The 17,962-nt window shown below is 42.7% G+C and overlaps 1 protein-coding gene across 1 annotated transcript; it reads right to left on the bottom strand.

Annotated features, from left to right (window-relative positions):
• Window positions 1-6,371: 6,371 nt before the first annotated feature.
• LOC139326237 (vomeronasal type-2 receptor 26-like) lies at window positions 6,372-10,306 on the bottom strand. The gene is made up of 3 exons (XM_070956393.1): window positions 10,145-10,306; window positions 8,983-9,109; window positions 6,372-7,415 (listed from the first exon to the last, which is right to left on the bottom strand). The coding sequence occupies exons 1-3, from the start codon at window positions 10,304-10,306 to the stop codon at window positions 6,505-6,507; spliced, it is 1,200 nt and encodes a 399-aa protein (XP_070812494.1). The 3' UTR covers window positions 6,372-6,504.
• Between the last annotated feature and the right edge of the window lie 7,656 nt (window positions 10,307-17,962).

The following is a 17,962-nucleotide window of genomic DNA, read 5'->3' as shown; positions in this document are numbered from 1 at the left end:
TAAAGGAGGAAGTACTCTGAAGTGATTTATCTTGGTCTGATTTTTTTCTTTTACATTTCCAAAACCTGGCCTTTTAATAGGGGTGCGTAGACTTTCTTTGCTAAATACGGAAGTAAAAACTTAAGTAATACAATTCTTATAAACAACTCTTATCAACACATTAAACCTTAATATTTAAGTCACTAATCAAATCCCTTAAGACTACCCTGGAGGTGTATCTAAAGTCCCTCAAACTGTACCCATTGGCCATTTTTACAGAGCCTTTCTAAAAGACCCAATAAATGGTGAAAGGATTGTTGGTAGAAATAGCAACACTGAATTTATACACCGACACAAACATAAAGGTATTTTTAATATTTTTCAATGGAAGAAAAAGTTTGATGAAAGTAAAAAAATTAAGGGTCTAATTTCTCTCTGGTTTTCCTATTTACAGCAACAGAAAGCAGAAGTCGTTCTCCCTGACTGAGGAGCTCCTGCGTCAAAATGCCCAGCTTTCAAAGAAGAACGCAGAACTCTGCAGGGAGATGGAGGAGAAACTGCGGAGGTGAGAAACCCTGACTTTCTCTTCCAGGATTTCCTCTTCAATTCTCCTTAGCTCCCTACCCTGGACACACATTACACAACGTTCTGCGTTGAATTACGTTGCCTGGATGGGTGGGAGACATCATGAATCTCTTGCCTGGGACTTTTCCTGGCCAAATCATCTGAATTTAGGAGGTCCCTGCTTTGATCTCCTCCTCTGCTGCTCACTGACCTCAGTTCTCGGCTCCCCCTCGGCTCTCACCAATTCAGTCTTCTCCCCCTTCTGTCCCCATTAGAAAGTTTGGAAATTGTTTTGAATTGGTTGGTGCCTTTTCTGGTATGAAAGCCAAAAAAGAAAAAAAAAGGTTTTAAGATCTGAAGATTCCTTTGTGGTACTTATAGATTATGTAATGCTAAATACTGAAAGTAAACATTCATTCATTTGCACTTAAATAATGTTGTGAAGACTGAAGAAGCGAATCAAATCCCTTCAGAATATGCTGGAGATGTAGACAGGATCTTCTGATTTGTCAGTTTTTCTGAGCATTTCTGAAGTGCCTAATAAATCATTGACATAATTCCTGCTTTGGTTCCTGTGAGAAGAACTTGGCACTGTAGCTGTGGTAACAGAAATGGCAAAACTCAAGTAATTAAAAAGTAAGGCTGGGTAAAACAAAGGAAGTGCCAGGCATTTTAGTTAGTTTTAATTTTAAAAGGGTTTGATGATTCGGGTGAAGACCTGAGGGGGCTCATTTCCCTCTTGTCTTCCTATTTTACAGAATCCAGATGTTGGAGCAACAAAACCTCCATCTCCACTGCAGGGTTCTGAAGGAAGCTGGGGAGAACCAGGAGCTCCTCGGGGAGAACCAAGAATTGCGGGAACAACTGGAGAGGTAAGAAATACCGTGTTTCCCTGAAAATATGACCTACCCCGAAAATAAGTCCTAGCCTGATTTTTTTGGGGTGGGCCTAATATAAGTGAAGGGGTGGGCATGGCCAGCACAGGAGGCAGCCCCTCCCTTCCCCGGTCACTTCATGGAGGCTCGGCCCCTTAATTGCAGCCCGTGAATCAGCTGAGCCAGCGAGGGCCGGGCAACTCAGCCCAGATCTTTGGAGCACCTCCCCAGCCGCCTGCCTGCCAGGGCTCCCTTCACCAGCAGTCATGCTGCCCTGCATGAGCTCCATGGCGGCCCTGCAGCGAAATGGAGGAGGGAGATCATCCCTTCTTCCTTTGCACCCCAAAACCCCGTCTTCCCTGGCCACCGAGCCCCCTGCATGCCCCCCCTCTCACTGGAGCAGGACGTGCAATTCAATCCTGGTATTACCCATGGAGCCTCCCAAGTGCAACGCTCTGCTGTCGCTTCGGAGCAAACCTCCTCCTTCCCTGCGCAGGAAAATCCCCCCCCCCATTTTCCTACCAATCGTTCTTTCCTTGGCACCACAGGACGTCCCCAAAATGTTCCATCCGAAGGCTTCAGCTTTTGGGAGAGGCCTCTGTGCTGCAATCCCAAATAAAGGACAGTGTGTGTGTGTATGAGAGAGAGAGAGAGAGATTCAACCTCAGAGAGTTATCCAGGGCTGGCAGCAATGTGCTCTCTCTCCCTCTCTGTCTCTCACACACACACAAACACACACACACAAACACACACAAACAAACATACACACACAAACAGAGGTCCCTCAGCCCCCCCCCTCCCACCCCCAAGGCAGCCTCATCCCTTCACTAACCTTCTTTCCAGCTCCGTTCTCCGCTGCACATGCAGGGAAAGGACAGAAGTCTCGGACTCCAGTAAAAGAAATAGTTGAGACCTTCAAACTTTGCGAGATTTTTTTTTTTTTTTTTTGCATGAAAAGTTGGAAGGTCTCAATTATGGTGGGTTTTTTTACCAGAGTCCCACAGACTTCTTGCCCCGCATGCTCAGCGGAGAACGGAGCTGGAAAGCAGGTTAGTGAAGGGATGTCGCTGCCATGGGGGGATGGGGGGTGAGGGACCAGTGTGTGTGTGTGTGTGTGTGTGTGTGTGTGTGTGTGTGTGTGTGTGTGTGTGTGTGTGAGAGAGAGAGAGAGAGAGAGAGAGAGAGAGAGAGAGAGAGAGAGAGAGAGAGAGAGAGAGAGAGAGAGAGAGAGAGAACATCACCACCAGCCCTCCAAGGTTGGATCGGATCTCTCTCTCTCTCTCTCTCCTTCTCTCTTGCAGTGGTGGAGCTTCAGTGGCTGGCCGGTGGGGCGCTTCTCACTCACCCTGCCTGGGGCATGCCGCAGCCAAGACGTGCCCAGCAGTAGCTGGGTCAGTAGGCAGGGTGAGTGAGAAGCTCCAGGCCCTGATGCTGGGTGGCTGGGAGGCTTTCAGCTCAGCTGCTAGTCCTGCAGTGACTGCTAAGGTGGGGTTAAGGGAGGGGCTCCCCCTGGTAAGGGTGGGGCTCTCATGACTCCCCTGGCACACTGGGTGGCAAGTCAAGGGAAGGGAGGGGAAGAGTCTCTTTTCTTTCTCAAATGGGTAAAAGGCCCCCATTCCTCCATTCCAGCTATGGGGAGAGAGTGTCAGCAAAGTTCTGCCATGTGCTGGTCACTCAGGAGTGCCAACATCACTTCTGAAGAAGCCCACTTGGCTGGTGACCTCTCTGTGGAGATCTTCTCTGACTTTCTCCAAATGCCTGTCCTGCAGCTCTGATTCTTGGATGGCCATTCTGACCTGGTTCACTCCTTCTCTGTTGTCCTCCAGAGTTTTCTGCTGGTCTTCCATTGTGGCCTGGTAAACAGAGGTCTGCTGCTGATGCCGATTGTTGAGGTGCTTCTTCTCATTTCCCCTCACATTCTGAAGAGGGATGATTTTTTGCTTCAGTTGGCTGGAGTGGCTTTTCTCCACAAAGTGGAACTTTGGTCCCTCTCAGCCAGTTCATGCTGAAGACTCTAGAGGTGCTTCTTAAGTCCTTAAGAAGGTTCCAGACCTCTTTGAGGAGTTTCTCAGAAGTTCTAAGGCAGCCTTCTCAAGTCTGAGGAAGGCCACTTGACTAGTAACCTCAGACATTTCTTTCTGGAGTTCTTCAGTGTGTTTACCAAAGATTTGTTCTCTAGCTCTAACTGGTGGATCATCATGTTGGCATGGTCCAACCTCCCTTTGTTCTCCAGCAGAGTTTTCTGCAGGTCTTCTGTTGTGGTCTGAAGTTGATCCAATGTCTGCTTGAGACAACTGTGCTGCTCTTCCATCTGTTGTTTGTCTTTCTTGAATTCCTGGATCTGAAAGTCAAGGGAATCTCTCAGCTGGTTAACCTGGAGATGGAGGCCATCACTGCTCTCTGAGAGATACCCCAAGGATCTTCCCTAAAGGACCTTTTCTTCCCTGGTGCTGACCTGTTTGAAAAATGGAGAGACACAGTCACTTCCTCTCTCAGTTCAGGGGACATTTTGCTAACCGGCCTTAAGTCCACAGATGCCTTCAAGGGGCTCAGTTTGAGAAACACTGACACAATCCATCACAACTGGTCTCCCTTCAAACTGTCCTGACTTCCCACTTGATTCTGGCTCCAATTCGAGGCATCTCATCTATCGAAACTCTCCAAAGGAGTCAGAATCAGCGATCGATCAATTCGGCCATCTCTGGCACTGCTAGGGGGCTTCTGATCACAGGGAAAGGGGGAGGTGACCATTCGGATTAGGAAAGAGCCCCCTTCCAAGTACTTACCAGTCCCATCCAAGGCACGAAAGCCTGGAGGGTCACCTTGGGCCAGTCCCTCCCTCTCAGCCGTAGCCTACCTCACAAGCTTGTTGTGAGGGCGAAGGCATCTTCAGTATGTTCATGCCTTGAGCTATTTAGAGAAACAATAAAGGTGGATAAAAATCTAAGCAATTAAAATGAAAATATATAAATAAGTCAATCACCAGGCTGAGTCTGTTTGGGAAATAACTACATCTGGTCAACGGAATCCCTTTTTAGGTTAATTTCCCCAGGTCAGTTTCCAGCTTTGGGGTCTCAATGCCTCTCCAACTGGGACATCCCGAAGCCAATTTTTTCCCTAGTTGATATCGCTGCCCCCCAGCCGCCCGGCCCCAGCCCCTTTCCTGAGACAAGGACCTTCGAGATGGTGGATGAGGAGTTTGGTGACAGGTATGGAGGCTGCAGACACGGCAGGTATCAGCACGTCTGTCGTGTTTGGTTGAACCCCATTTCACTCATCTCCCCCCCTTAATTCTGCCTTAAAGGGGAGGGTCTCTCCCTCCTGAGGAGCCCAGGCGAGGGAGGCCCTGCGATGCCCCCATTGCTGCCACCCAATCCAGCCACTTTCCAGGGATGTTGAGCAGAGCCTCCATTATGTGGTCCAGACTCCCCAAGGATGCTGGAGGTTGCCATGGTGAGCTCCAGCCAATGAGCTCAGGAGGAGCCTCTGACGTCACAAGCCAAGGCTCTGAATAGCCACCCGCCAGCTGCCTTCCAGTTTGTTGTTCAGCTGACCCAGAAACGAACTTCTGAATGTCACTTTGCTTCTGTAAGCAAAAACTTCCCTCCAGCAGTTGCTTCTTGGCTTGTCAATTTAAAGCGACGGCGTCTTGATTTTTTTCCCCTTCTTTCTCAAGTGAACCCTGATTTTTTCCTTCTAGCCGATCAGCTGGGAGTCGAGAGGCAGTGAATAGATTGGGGGTGGGGCCAGGAAGAGGTGGTATTTACCGGTTCTCTGAACTACTCAAAATTTCCACTACCAGTTCTTGCGAACTGGGGAGAACCGGTAGCTACCCACCACTGCAGTGGGGGCATTGGACCCCCTCCCAGCCCTGGGACACAGCAGGTTTCTCTGTTTCTTTGGGAAAGATTCCTTCCCCAATCAGAGTCTGCTGGAGCCTCATCATCCACTTCCCTCCCTGCCTAGGATCATCTGAATTCCTCCATTCAGACAACAGGAAAAAGGGAGTTTGCACAGAACCTCTGGGTCAGCCTCCATTCTTCAACAGAGGGTCCCACACACTCTGCAAAGCCAAATTCCCCCTCAGTTCCTGGACATCACTCGGCTGAGCTCACAGCCGGGCCAGGCAGGCTGAGAAATTGGGACGGAAGGGACCACAAACCTTTCCAGCCACAAGAGACACTTGGACACAGACTGTGGTCTGACAGAAGCTCCTAAACGGTGCCTTTATGTGGCAGTGGGAAGGGTAATGGGATCAATCTCACAACACTCATCCTGTAGGGCTGCCCCATCTGTTGTCCCTGGTGGCAGATGGAAGATTGTCAATCCCACTTCGAACAACAATTTCTGTGGGCAGAAAAAGAGGACCCAAAAAAACCAATAATCCAGGCTCACTGCAGTTATTATTTATTCAGTGTCCACTGGAGGAATTCTCCCCAGAAAATAGTGAGAGGAAATCTTACAGACAAAAGGATGCAATCATATTTATACATTCCAGGAAAGGAGGAGAAAATGACAATCATACATATGCATATTTTATTTAATAGATGATGTGAGCATGAATATTCAGAATTAGGGAGACTCAAGTTACCTTCCCAGCCTTGTATTGTTGCTACCCTCAAGAAAGAGTTATTGTGTAAACAAAAAGAAATGTCTCAGTTGCGTTGCCAGAGCAGTTTGTGTGAAATGTACTGAGAAATGAGGGCATCAACGTTGCTCCATACATTCCTTCTATATTTCTGTCTTTCTAACATGCTTCCATTTCTCCAAGAAATTTGTTTCCTCACAAACTTCCAAACACCCTTTATTTATTTCAAGAAAAATAGTTGGCCCACTCATGCAGGGAGAAGAGCTTGGACCATTTACTATGTTTGGACTGTGGAAAATGTTAAAAGTTGAAATTCCTCAGTCTCACATTTACACATTTCTTCTGGCTCATCCTTTGTGAAGAATTCAAACATTTCTAAATTTGAAACATATACATATAATTTTCTTTGATTCCTGCATACTATATAAATGGAAAGAATATCTCCTTTCAAAAAATAAACTTTAATCAATTCTTCCAATATCACAATAGTGTTAGATCTCATGTTTTTACATTTGTTCTGCCCGCAAGATGCTCCTTTGTGTTGAGGTCTGGCCTCAGAAGGATAATGTAGCACTTGGGGATGAAGATGCAGCCCAGCAGACCAGCACTGGAGGCCAGGATGGAGAAGACCTGCACAGCCACCATGGATTTCCCTTTGGTGCTCAGGTAGGTGGGCACAAAAGTCACCCAGACACTGCAGAAGACCAGCATGCTGAAGGTGATCAGCTTGGCTTCGTTGAAGGCCCCAGGCAGGTTCCTGGCCAGGAAAGCCACCGTGAAGCAGATGGCAGCCAGGAAGCCCATGTAGCTGAGGGTGACGTAGAACATGACAACGGCCCCTTCGTTGCATTGCAGGATGATCTCTCCAGGCTGGGAGTGGAGGTCAGAGTCAGGGAAGGGGGGAGAAACTCCCAGCCAGATGGAGCAGATGATAATTTGGACAGCAGAACAAGAAAGGATGATGGAGTTGGCCAAGCTCTTCCCCAACCATCTCTTCACTCGATTTCCTGGTTTTGTGGCCAGGAAAGCCAGCACCACCGTGATGGTTTTGGCCAAGAGAGAAGAAACGGCAACTGAGAAGATGATGCTGAAAACCGTTTGTCGGAGAAGGCAGGTAGCTTTCCTTGGTTGACCAATGAAGAGAGAAGGAGACAAGAAGCAAAGCAGGAGGGAGACCAGGAGGATGTAGGAGAGGTCCCGGTTGTTGGCTTTGACAATGGGAGTTTCTAAGTATTGAATGAAGATGATTAAAACAAGGCCTGTGGTTAGGAAGAAGAGTAGGGCAAAAGAGACCAGGATGATGCCCAGAAGTTCTTCATAAGACAGGAAGGTTATGACTTTGGGGATACATTGGACTCTGGCCTCATTTGGGTATTTATCATCTGGGCACTTGGTGCATTTTTCCGTATCTGAGAAAGCAAAAAAGCAATATATCTTTAATATTCTGTCCTTTTCTCTTGCAAGAAAAACCTTCTTTGGATAACAACTGATACCACAGACATTTTCCAAGAAGTATTTCCTAACTATTTCATTAAAAAGAGCAGAAGAAGGATTTTTTTTTTAATTAAAAAATGTAGCTAGGAATATGAAGTTAAGGGAAGTCCTAGGATGTTAATTATTTCCTGTGTAATGCATAGAATCTTCATTGTTACCTACATTATTAGAGGTAAATAATGAATCATATAATATTTTTAGGCAAACATCCTGAGTCCTGCCTCATGGCAGTTAATATCCTGGACTTGGAGGATACCTACAATATCTTGTAACATCTGGAAGAAACCTGGAATTAAGGAGAAACTTCCTATCAGTGAGAGGAATTAGCCAGTGGAACAGCTGGCCTCCAGAAATTGTGGGTGCTTCAACATTGGAGGTTTTTAAGAAGAGACTGGACAGTCACTTGTCTGAACTGGTCTAGGGTCTCCTGCTTGAACAGGGGGCTAGACTAGAAGACCTCCAAAGTTACTTCTAATCTATTCTGATTGATTGATTGATTGATTGATTGATTGATCGATCGATCTACATGACTGGCAGAATATTTGTGTAATGAGTTCCCCCCATAACTATCCACAGCACCAAATAATGGACCAGTGACACCTTCTCCGTGATCCTCAAGGGGAGGATCCAATATACAGTGGATTGAAAGGTCTTTCAGAAGGTGGACCTGAAACAATTCATCTAGTTTCAAAGATCTCAGATGTTCCTAGAAAGGTAAACTTAGCAACACATATCCAAACTAAAAAGCAGAAAAGATGTTTCCTCTGCTGTTAGTAAAGCTTGCCCAGTCTGCCACCCCCTCCTCCCATCTCTTCCCAGCCCCTCCTTCCAAGTCTTCTTGATTTAATTCCTTTTAGATAAGAAATTGTGCAGGTTAAAAATAAAAAAATACAGGTGATCTTAAATATATCTTTTAACTTCCACTTTCATGAAAAGGTTCTGGATCAGTGGAGAAATCTAAAATTTGTTACTACTGGTTCTGTGGGCGTGGCTTGGGGGTAATGTGACTGGGTGGGCATGGCCAATTCTTTTTTTTTTTACTTTTAAAACCATTTTTTCTATAACCTCTGAAGAGGTTGTAAAAAAATGCTTTCAAAAGTCTCTGACGATTAGGCAACTCAGCTGGGATCGTCAGAGGCATTTAAAAGAAAAAAGATCGCCTCTGACGATCCAAGCTCTGATGATCCCAGCTGAGTTGCCTAATCGTCAGAGACTTTTGAAAGCATTTTTTTACAACCTCTTTGTGGAAGAGATTGTAGAAAAAATGCTTTTAAAAGTAAAAAAAAAAAAAAGCCTCTGATGATTGTACAGGTAAGCTGGGCATGTGGGGGGGGGGAGCAGGGATTTTTGCTAACGGTTCTCCGAACCACCCGCCTTCATTGCTACCGGATCAGGTGATCCGGTCCGAACCGGGAGCATTTCACTCCTTTTCTGGATGAATCCAGTTCCGCAAAGCCTCCCATTTCCCCCTGTGTGACCCACCTTCCTGAGTGGAGAAGGTCCGCTCCGGACAAGGAACGCAGTCATAGCAGCAAACTGGCTTTCCTTCTCGAGCCCTCTTGACAAATCCAGGATGACAACTTTCCACACATTCGGACTGAGGCAGGGACTGAGCAGAAGAAAAGGAACGTCAAAGAAAAGATGTCAGGACTCTCTGTCCATGGAAAATGGGGAGAGAAATGGACATTAGACAAGTAGATTCTGGGCTTCACTGAGGTAAATATGAAATCTCTGACTCCTTCCAAACAGATGTAGGAGATGTGACCCTGTGTAAGGATTGCCTCTCCTTCTAACTCAAGAAAATGAGAACTCTTGAAACGTGGTTGTTCAAAAGGATTCTTATATTAAGCAGAAGTGAAAACCATTCAGCTAAAGAACGATCTGAATGCCCTTAAGCAAAGCAGTAGGATTAAAGTGGTAGAGGCCCCTCCCTTTAAGTCAGAATGCAGATTTTAGCCAATACACAAGTGTGAAGATGTTTTCTTTACTATTTCCTTTGAGAATCCGAACAAACATGCATTCACACCATTATCCTTTAAAGTGAAACAACCCACATGGCTATCATAAACATTCCTCCACGTTAAGAGAATCTCAGGGCTCTTTGGTGCCAGGATATAGGTTGTAAAATATCTGTTGGCACAGGCAATGCTAGTAAATCGAATCCAAGTTTCCCCCCTCCTCTGATTGAATGGCAGTATCAATTTTAGGGATATGACACCCTGGAAGGTATTTTCTTTAGTTCCTCTCCTTTGCTTCTGGCATTTACCACTGCAATAAAGGACTTTTCTATTTAATGTAGTCTAAAGGGATGGAATTGAAAAAAGATTTAAAAATCATGATATATTCTTATTAAAACTGATACTAAAGTTTACTGTAAAAGATTTAGAAAATTTTATTCTATTAGTTTTTTTAATATGAAATTAAACTGTGATGAAGAAAGAAACCTCTGACCAGTAAGATCTCGAAAGGTTTCCATAAAACATGGCAAAGCCACTCCACTTAAGTCCCGTCTCTTGAAGAGCTTCCATTAGATGACACCACCTGGCATGGGAGGCCAACCACCCTGGAGACTCCAGGCTTTGCCCACTTGAAATGGGACCTCAGGCTTTGGAAAACAGAGAAAAGACACCAAAATTTCTCCCACCTTATTGAGCAACTTTAGCCGTGAAAGAGCATCTTGGTCGATAGAAAGTCTCTGTCTTTCAAAATTCGCCAGAGTCTCTTTCCTGGCATCCTCCTTGGGGAGAACCAAGAAGCCCCAAATGCCCAGATCTGCTGTTATCTCTCCATTTCGGTCCAAGTACATTTCAAAGCGGGAAATATTCCAAAATTCATTCTTATCCAGAAAGGGATGAAACTAGAATGGGAACATCCAGGAATTTGAAAAACAGAGAATTTTGTTTTTTATCCCACATTGAATCTTTCTTCCATAATTGTCTAATCTCCAAATATGCTTAATTAGAATACAAATACTGTCATCATCTTCATAAGTGAACAAGAAAGTTTGAGAAAAAATTGTCAACCATTTACTGACAAAATATAGAAAAAGTACATAATTATACTTTTTCAATTATAAGGAACATTCTAGAGCAATTGACAAATAAAATAAACAGAGAAAAAAAAAGATTATTCATAAACTCTTTGAAAACAAGAGGTTGATTCCCAGAAAGCATGGGTTGATCAAGAAGAAAGTTGTCAGGCTAATCTTCTCCCTGGTCATCCTGATGGAAAACACCTCCAGATGTGCTAATTCTAATTAATTGTAATGCAACATTAACAAAATGTTGCAGATCTGAAAGAACAAATCTCCCACCAACTCTTTTCTCAGCCTGAAAAGTTAGCCAGGATCCTTTCTGAGTTTCTTTCTCTCCCATTATGCAGCTGCAGGATTCTCCCCTCTTCTCTGATCCTTCCCGAGGCAGCCTCTCTTCCCCTCATCCCAAAAGTCATTCTCACACATCATTACACTTTCTAAATAGATTATGGGAACTCTGGTGGTATCAATGTATTTCAGTAAAGGACTCACAAACAATTTTGTGATGTGATTAGAAACCTGAGGGGTGGATAATAAGTGGATAAAAACTGTCTTCAAAATGATACTCAAATAATTTTTAACCCTTTTCAATCTTTCCTAGGAAACCTGAAGGTGATGGATAACAATTTACCATTGCTCATCAATTTTTCTATGTTGTCATTAATACGGTAATTAATATGATCTTAGAATAAGCTAATTTGATCTGATTTAAAGAATATAAAGTCTTTCCATTTACAAGCCTTTTTTGAAACTTCATTTAAAAAGTTTGATAAAATAACAATGGTTTTAAATCAACTTAAAGACGATAATCAGAAGCAAGCTACAATTGTTGAATCGAATGGATTGAATGGATGGACTGGAACTGAATTTGCTTCTGGCATCCCTGAAGAAGGAGTCTGGTTTGAAGGCAGGCTGCTTGGAGATGGCTGGAGAGGCCATGGACCCTGAAGACTCAAAGTGGGCAGAACGGATGACTGAAGAAATGGATTCTTTCAAGAAGATTGAGAGAAATTGGGGAATAGACTTGTCATATTTAACTGGAAAACAAGTCTTGAGAGTTGTTTCAATTTACAGGAGGTCCTGTGACTTTGGGAAATGGAAAGCAGTTGTTGGAAAAGATCCTAATTAAAATTTTAAGGAAATGCATTATTATTAAGAATCACACAAAGATATTGAATCATGAACATATTCATGATGGATCAGACATAATGATTGTGGTGGTCTGTGGTAGATAAGAAGCTCCTGTAAATTTTCTGTGAGTTAAATACAATAGCAGATAACAGACCATTTTGAAGTTTTTAAATTTAATTTTATTGTTGGATTGTCTGTTAACTTCATTTTTTATATACATCAGATAGATGACAGGTCAAAGTAGTTGCAAATAGATGTATAGTTTATAATTGTGGACCTATTTTGCAAGAGGGAGAAATTATTATTGCTGTATTTTATTCAACTGGGGGGACAATATGCAAGTTTTTGTCTGTTTTTAATGCACATTTAAAAAAAATATTTTGTCTAGTTTTGTTTTGTCTTTGTGATAGTTTTATTTTTTGAAGCTTATATTTTACCTTTTTGAATAAAATAAAATTTAATAAGAGGAATATCAAGTTTCCAGAAACAATATTTATGATTAGGACACAGAGAAGGGTACATGAGTAAAAAGCAATAGAAAAATATCTGAGTTTTAGCAACTAGGACTTGACTAACAATAGAGTCTCATATAAGAACATGAATGAGGGACTGGAAGAAAGATGAGGGATACCAAACTTGATATCTATGTTTGTGGAAATGATCTCAAAATCGTAGTTAACTGGAAACAGAATCTGAGTCAGCAGGGAGATGTTCATGGAAAGAAGGCAAATGCAGCCATAAGAATCTCAGGAAGTGAACATTGTGGTTTGGGGAGACCCCAACTCAAGGACCAGGTCCCCTTGAAGGCAGCCGGTTTGACCGAGACACATGGTCATTCAGAGCCCTCCGTCTAGCGATGCTCCGTGTGAGGGACGGAGGGCTTCTTTGTTGGCTGATAGTTAATGCTGCCTATCTCCTATTTATATTTATATTTCCACTTTTTGCATTTCCTCAGTTTCTCCGTGCCCAGATCCACCCCAGGCTCCCTTTCACTGGAGGAGAAGAGGGGGGTTTAGCTGCCTGTTGAGCTGCACACAGACCCACCTGCGGTGGGGACGGAACAAAGGGGAAATTCCACCATGCTCATCACAAACCCACAAATACAGGAATTCATTTAAGAAAGAACACAGCATTTTCAAATGAGCAGAGTTTAATGCTAAAATGCCATGGTATCTACTCTTTGGAACCATTATTCCCTGAGTAATTGAATTGGCCAGATCAATTGGGATGGTTCCCCTCCTTCTCCTCTGGATTCCTCCTCCAAAGGATCTCAGATTAATGGATCCATATTGGGACCCCCATACCTGCCATGGCTGCAGCCTTGGAGACCCCAAAGTCTTTTTTCCCTCCTTCCTTCTCCTCCTCCTCGATCTGGAGGAATAAGCGGCATTCAAGGCCTGGGCCAGAGTCTTCATAAAACAGTAATCATGGTAGTGATTTGTGATCCTTTTTCTGTTCCTTTTCTCCTGGGTCTCCAGTGGGGCTTTCTGGGTGCATCTTCTTCGGCCTTTGACAGAAAAGAAGTTCTTTGAAAGAGAACAGTGGAAATAAAGATTTTGAAACTTTTCTTCCACAAAGAAATGGGGTTCAAAGGCAGAATCTTTTGGCCTTTTTTTTGGCAGATAACCAAAGTTCCAAATACTATGGATGTATTTGAGAAGTCTATGGTTGTTCATTTTATACCGAAAAAAATTTGTGATGATCCAGACTTTCCCTTCAATGGGTCCTGGCAGAAGAATAAATGTTTCATGGACAGAAAGGATTCTCTTCCAAATGGAAACATTTTCTATGAAGTGAACAAAGACGTTGACTTGTCTCCACTTAGAGAGGGAATCCCTGAGGGATGCTGTATATCCAGTTATTGAGAACAGTTGTGATATAACTACACAAATTCCATTCCTGACAAGCATAGGAGGAAAAATCCTCATGAAATTCTCTCCCTTCTCTGTGTCTGAAGCAAAGAGGCCAATCAGGGTCCATCTGAAATGGAGGAGCAGGGGGACAATTGCTGGGTACTGGAATCCTTCTTTAGGATTAATCCGGTGGAAAAAGGGAAATTGACTTTTATCACTCAGAGCCTCTGAAACAATTTTATGACTGATCTAAAAAAGCAATGAAGAATGCTGTGTTACATTTGGGATCAGATCAAGTCCAAAATATTAGATTTTAATAAATCCAACCTGGTTCTCATGAATGTATTACAATAGTTTGTTAATCAGACATAGTTTAAAATATTAAAGACAGAATATTAGCAAGATTGTATCATAATAATGGAAAATAATAAGCAAATTAAAAAACACAAAAAAAATGTAAATCATATTACTGTATCACCCCTACAGTTGATCACAATTAGATTAACACGTGCAAATGCCAACTGGAGTATTCTATTCCAATAAAGGGCCTATTATAATTTTCCAGGATTGCTGCATCTTTTTTTGCTTCTCTATCCCAGATTCTTTCTGGAGGAAATTTTTTAACTTCTTTCTCCAGTTATACAAGAAACAGGCAGACCTCAAAGCCTAATAAGATTTGTCAGTTGCATAATCCAAGTTTGGTCTTTAACTGAAGTTTTGTCTGTTCCAATAGCCACAATTTTCAGAGTCTGTCAGTTTCCATAGATTAAATTTTATGCCAATGCCCATATTTTCTGAATTTAGACAAAGCAAAAATTGTGTAAATTCCCAAATCAGCTCTGAGGGCAGCAGCCGGAGTCCTTTTGTCCACCCCAAGATCCTCCTCAGAGGCTGAGATTGGGTTGGTTCTGCTGGTGGTTTCTCTCTGAAGCCCCAAACATCAGATTGATGTAAGAACATGGGGGAAAACTGGGCCTCAGATACTTTAATAATTGGGGCTGAGGAAGCTGGAGAGCTGTGAGGTTTTCATTTAAGCACCACTTTCACTCCTGCCCTTTCTCTAACTGAGCTCCTTGGATGATGAGGGAGCCAAGATTCAGGCTCAGAGAAAACAACCCCAGGTAAGGAAAGGTGTTACTTGCTCTAATGGCTGACCATCTATGGCTATGATGTCATTTCACAAAGACCATAAATTTTGAACTTGTTTATACATTATCAAATAATATTAAGACAAAACAATCCAAGTCTATACAATCCAATGTGTAAGTATGATAATTTCATATTATCTGTATAAATCAGTGTGTTCCAATAGAAATTTAGCAAGTTAAACATGTGTACCTATAACAGAACTTATAAAAAAATAAAAGGGTTGGAAGGGACCTTGGAGGTCCTCTAGTCCAACCCCCTGTTCAAGCAGTAAACCAGGCATAATAGCAGTAACTGTGAAAGGGATCCTGGAGTCTTAGTGGACAACCAATTAAATATGAGTCAAGAGTGTGCAGCAGCAGCCAAAAAAGCCAATGCAATCCTAAATTGCATTAACAGAGGGATACAATCAAGATCAAGAGAGGTACTAATACCACCCTATAAAGCCCTAGTAAGACGACACCCAGAATCCTGCATCCAGTTTTGGTCACCACACTATAAAAAAGATGTTGAGACTCCAGAAAAAGTGCAGAGAAGAGCAACCAAGAGGATTAGGGGACTGGAGGCTAAAACATACAATGAACGGTTGCAGGAACTGGGCATGGCTGGTCTAGTGAAGAGAAGGACCAGGGGAGACATGATAGCAGTCTTCCAGTATTTGAGGGGCTGCCACAGAGAGGAGGAAGTCAAGCTGTTTTCCAAAGCACCCAAAGGCCGGACAATGAATAATGGATGGAAACTGAACAAGGAGAGATTCAACCTGGAAATGAAGAGATAAAGTTGCCTTCAGAAGTTGTGGGAGCTTCATCACTGGAAGCTTTCAAGAAGAGACTGGACCATCATCTGTCAGAAATGGTGTAGGGTCTGCTTGGACTAGATGACCTACAAGGTCCCTTCCAACTCTGTTAATCTGTATCTATCTATACTATTCCAGACAAGTGACTGTCCAGTCTCTTCTTAAAAGCCTCCAGTGATGGACCACCCACAATTTCTGAAGGGGAGACGTTCCATTCCTCACCATTAGGAAATTTCTCCTTAGTTCTAGGTTGTTTCTCTCCTTGATTAGTTTCCATTCATTGTTTCTTGTCTTGCCTTCAAGTACTTTGGAAAATAGGTGGACCTCCTCTTCTCTGTAGCAGCCCCCCAAATATTGGTACATTGCTATGATGTCACCCCTCATCCTTTTCACTAGACTAGACATACTGAATTCCTGCAACTGTTCCTCATATGTTTTAGTCTCCAGACCCTTAATCATCTTTTCTGCACTCTTTCCAGAGTATCTACATTTTTTTATAATATGGTGACTAAAAGTGGATGCTTTTGGTCACCAAGTGTGGTCTTGCCAAGGCATTATAAAGCAGTACCAATACTTCATGTGATCTTGATTTTATCCCTCTGTTAATGCAACCTAGGACTGAATTAGCTTTTTTTAGCTGCTGCTGGCTCATATTTAAGTGATTGTCCACTAGGACTCCAAGATCCCTCTCACAGTTACACTTATTGAGCCAGGTTTCACCTAATCTGTAAGTGTACATTTGGTTTTTCTAGCCTAAGTATAAAACCTTACTTTTCTCTACAATGAATTTCATTTTGTTAGATAGGCCTAGGGTTCAAGTCTACCTAGATCCATCTGGATCTTGAGCCTATCTTCTGGCGTGTTGGCTATTCCTGCCACTTTATTGTTGTCTTCAAATTTGATGATTTCCCCATTTCTCCCCTCATCCAAATCATTCATGAAGTTGTTGAAGAGAACTGGGCCTAAAATGGAACCTTGGGGTCCCCCACTGCTTGTTTCCCTCCATGCAGACGTAGTTCCATTGAGGACCACAGGCTGACTCGATCTGGGGCTGATGCTGTCTCTCCCACATATTTTCAGCTTCCCAAGATATAGGTTGTGGTTTACTTTGTCAAAGCCTTTCTGAAATCCAAGTATTGTATATTACATGCACTGCATTTCACTGGTCCATTAATTTAGTCAGTTTTGTCAAAAGATGAAATAACTTTTATTTATGATCTGTTTTTTGACCCTGCATTAGTCCTAGTAAGTCATTCATATCTAGACTGAAGAACAAGGGTTCAAATATGCATCTTTCCCTTCCCCCTTGGTAAGCATAGATCTTTCTTCTCATGGCTCCATTGAGCCCAAACCTCCCTCTCAAACAAGGGCTTGGATCAGGGCCAACAGGCTGAGCTCCATTTTGAGGGCCATCCATTTTCTCCATCATAATTTTCTGTTTATTGAGTCAAATGCTGCACTAACATCTAGAAAGCAGCAAACCTTGTTTTACCTCATTGATATAGATTAGATATTTCAAGACAAATTTGTTGCCAATATTAGATTATTAATTTATGCATTATTTCTTACAAAATCAATACAGCATTTAACTCTACCTAAAACCTTCTGCAAGGAATGAATTTTTCTCAAGCTTAACTAAGAGGATCATGGCATAAATCTTAGCCACTGTATCTGCTACTCTATTTGGCCTATAATTGCTAGAGTGATTTTTATTCCACATTTTAGATAGATAAAATGCTACTATTGGCAACTTCAATCTGACTTGATAGGGCAGGCATTATTTATGTGTGAAAATGAAGATGCCAATAGAGGCCCCAACAACCAGGGATATTTTTTGATCAGTTAAATAGTTGGTAGAATGTCTTCCCCAGGGAATGTATTGCTTGCATTTCAGGCCTTTTATGATTAATCTCAACATGAACATAATGGGGTAAAATATTGACGTTTTTGCTAATATGGAGAAAAGCAACTCTTGAATTCCATGGAGAAGACATGATTGCATCTATTGCTCACCCACCATCACCCACCCCTCACTTTACCGGAAGGAGAAACACACACACAAACCTGTGGGACTTTGTAGGTGCCTCCTAATGTTGACATCTGGATGGAGATGCCCCTTCTAGCTCCATCAAGAAGAGCCAGGAGGTTCTCCTTCCTTCCACAGCCGTAGTTGGGGACATTGGCTTCTCCAGTGGAGAGCATGTCCAGCAAGACATCTGAAGTGTGGAAAGTTCTCAAATAGTTGTTATGGATATTGTAGCCAAGTGTGAGATTGTGCAAGAGATGGGAATTCTTGTTGGCCAGTTGAATGTTGAAAATTAATATTAAGCAATATAAAAATTCATGAAAAGCCCTATTGAAAAAAAAGTTATTATAATCAACAGCCACAACAAATACTTTTGTTATATATAATATGTATAACCCTCCACAAGCCTACTGAGCCTTAAACCAACATTGATCCAAAAGCAATGATCAGTTACACAAATATAGAAATGGGCTGAG

Source organism: Pituophis catenifer, unplaced genomic scaffold (genome assembly GCF_029215685.1).
Source record: "Pituophis catenifer annectens isolate HBS135680 unplaced genomic scaffold, rPitCat1.0.hap2 SCAF_19, whole genome shotgun sequence".
NCBI classification, from domain to species: domain Eukaryota; kingdom Metazoa; phylum Chordata; class Lepidosauria; order Squamata; family Colubridae; genus Pituophis; species Pituophis catenifer.
The sequence above is the reverse complement of the archived record's forward strand: the minus strand, read 5'-3'. Positions and strand labels throughout refer to the sequence as shown.

Coding starts and splice junctions, on each gene's coding strand:
- LOC139326237 (XM_070956393.1), bottom strand. CDS start 10,306: ATGTACTTGGACCGAAATGGAGAGATAACAGCAGATCTGGGCATTTGG. Junction 9,110..10,144: donor GGCTAAAGTTGCTCAATAAG/GTGGGAGAAATT, acceptor TCTTCTGCTCAG/TCCCTGCCTCAGTCCGAATG. Junction 7,416..8,982: donor GACCTTCTCCACTCAGGAAG/GTGGGTCACACA, acceptor TTGCTTTCTCAG/ATACGGAAAAATGCACCAAG.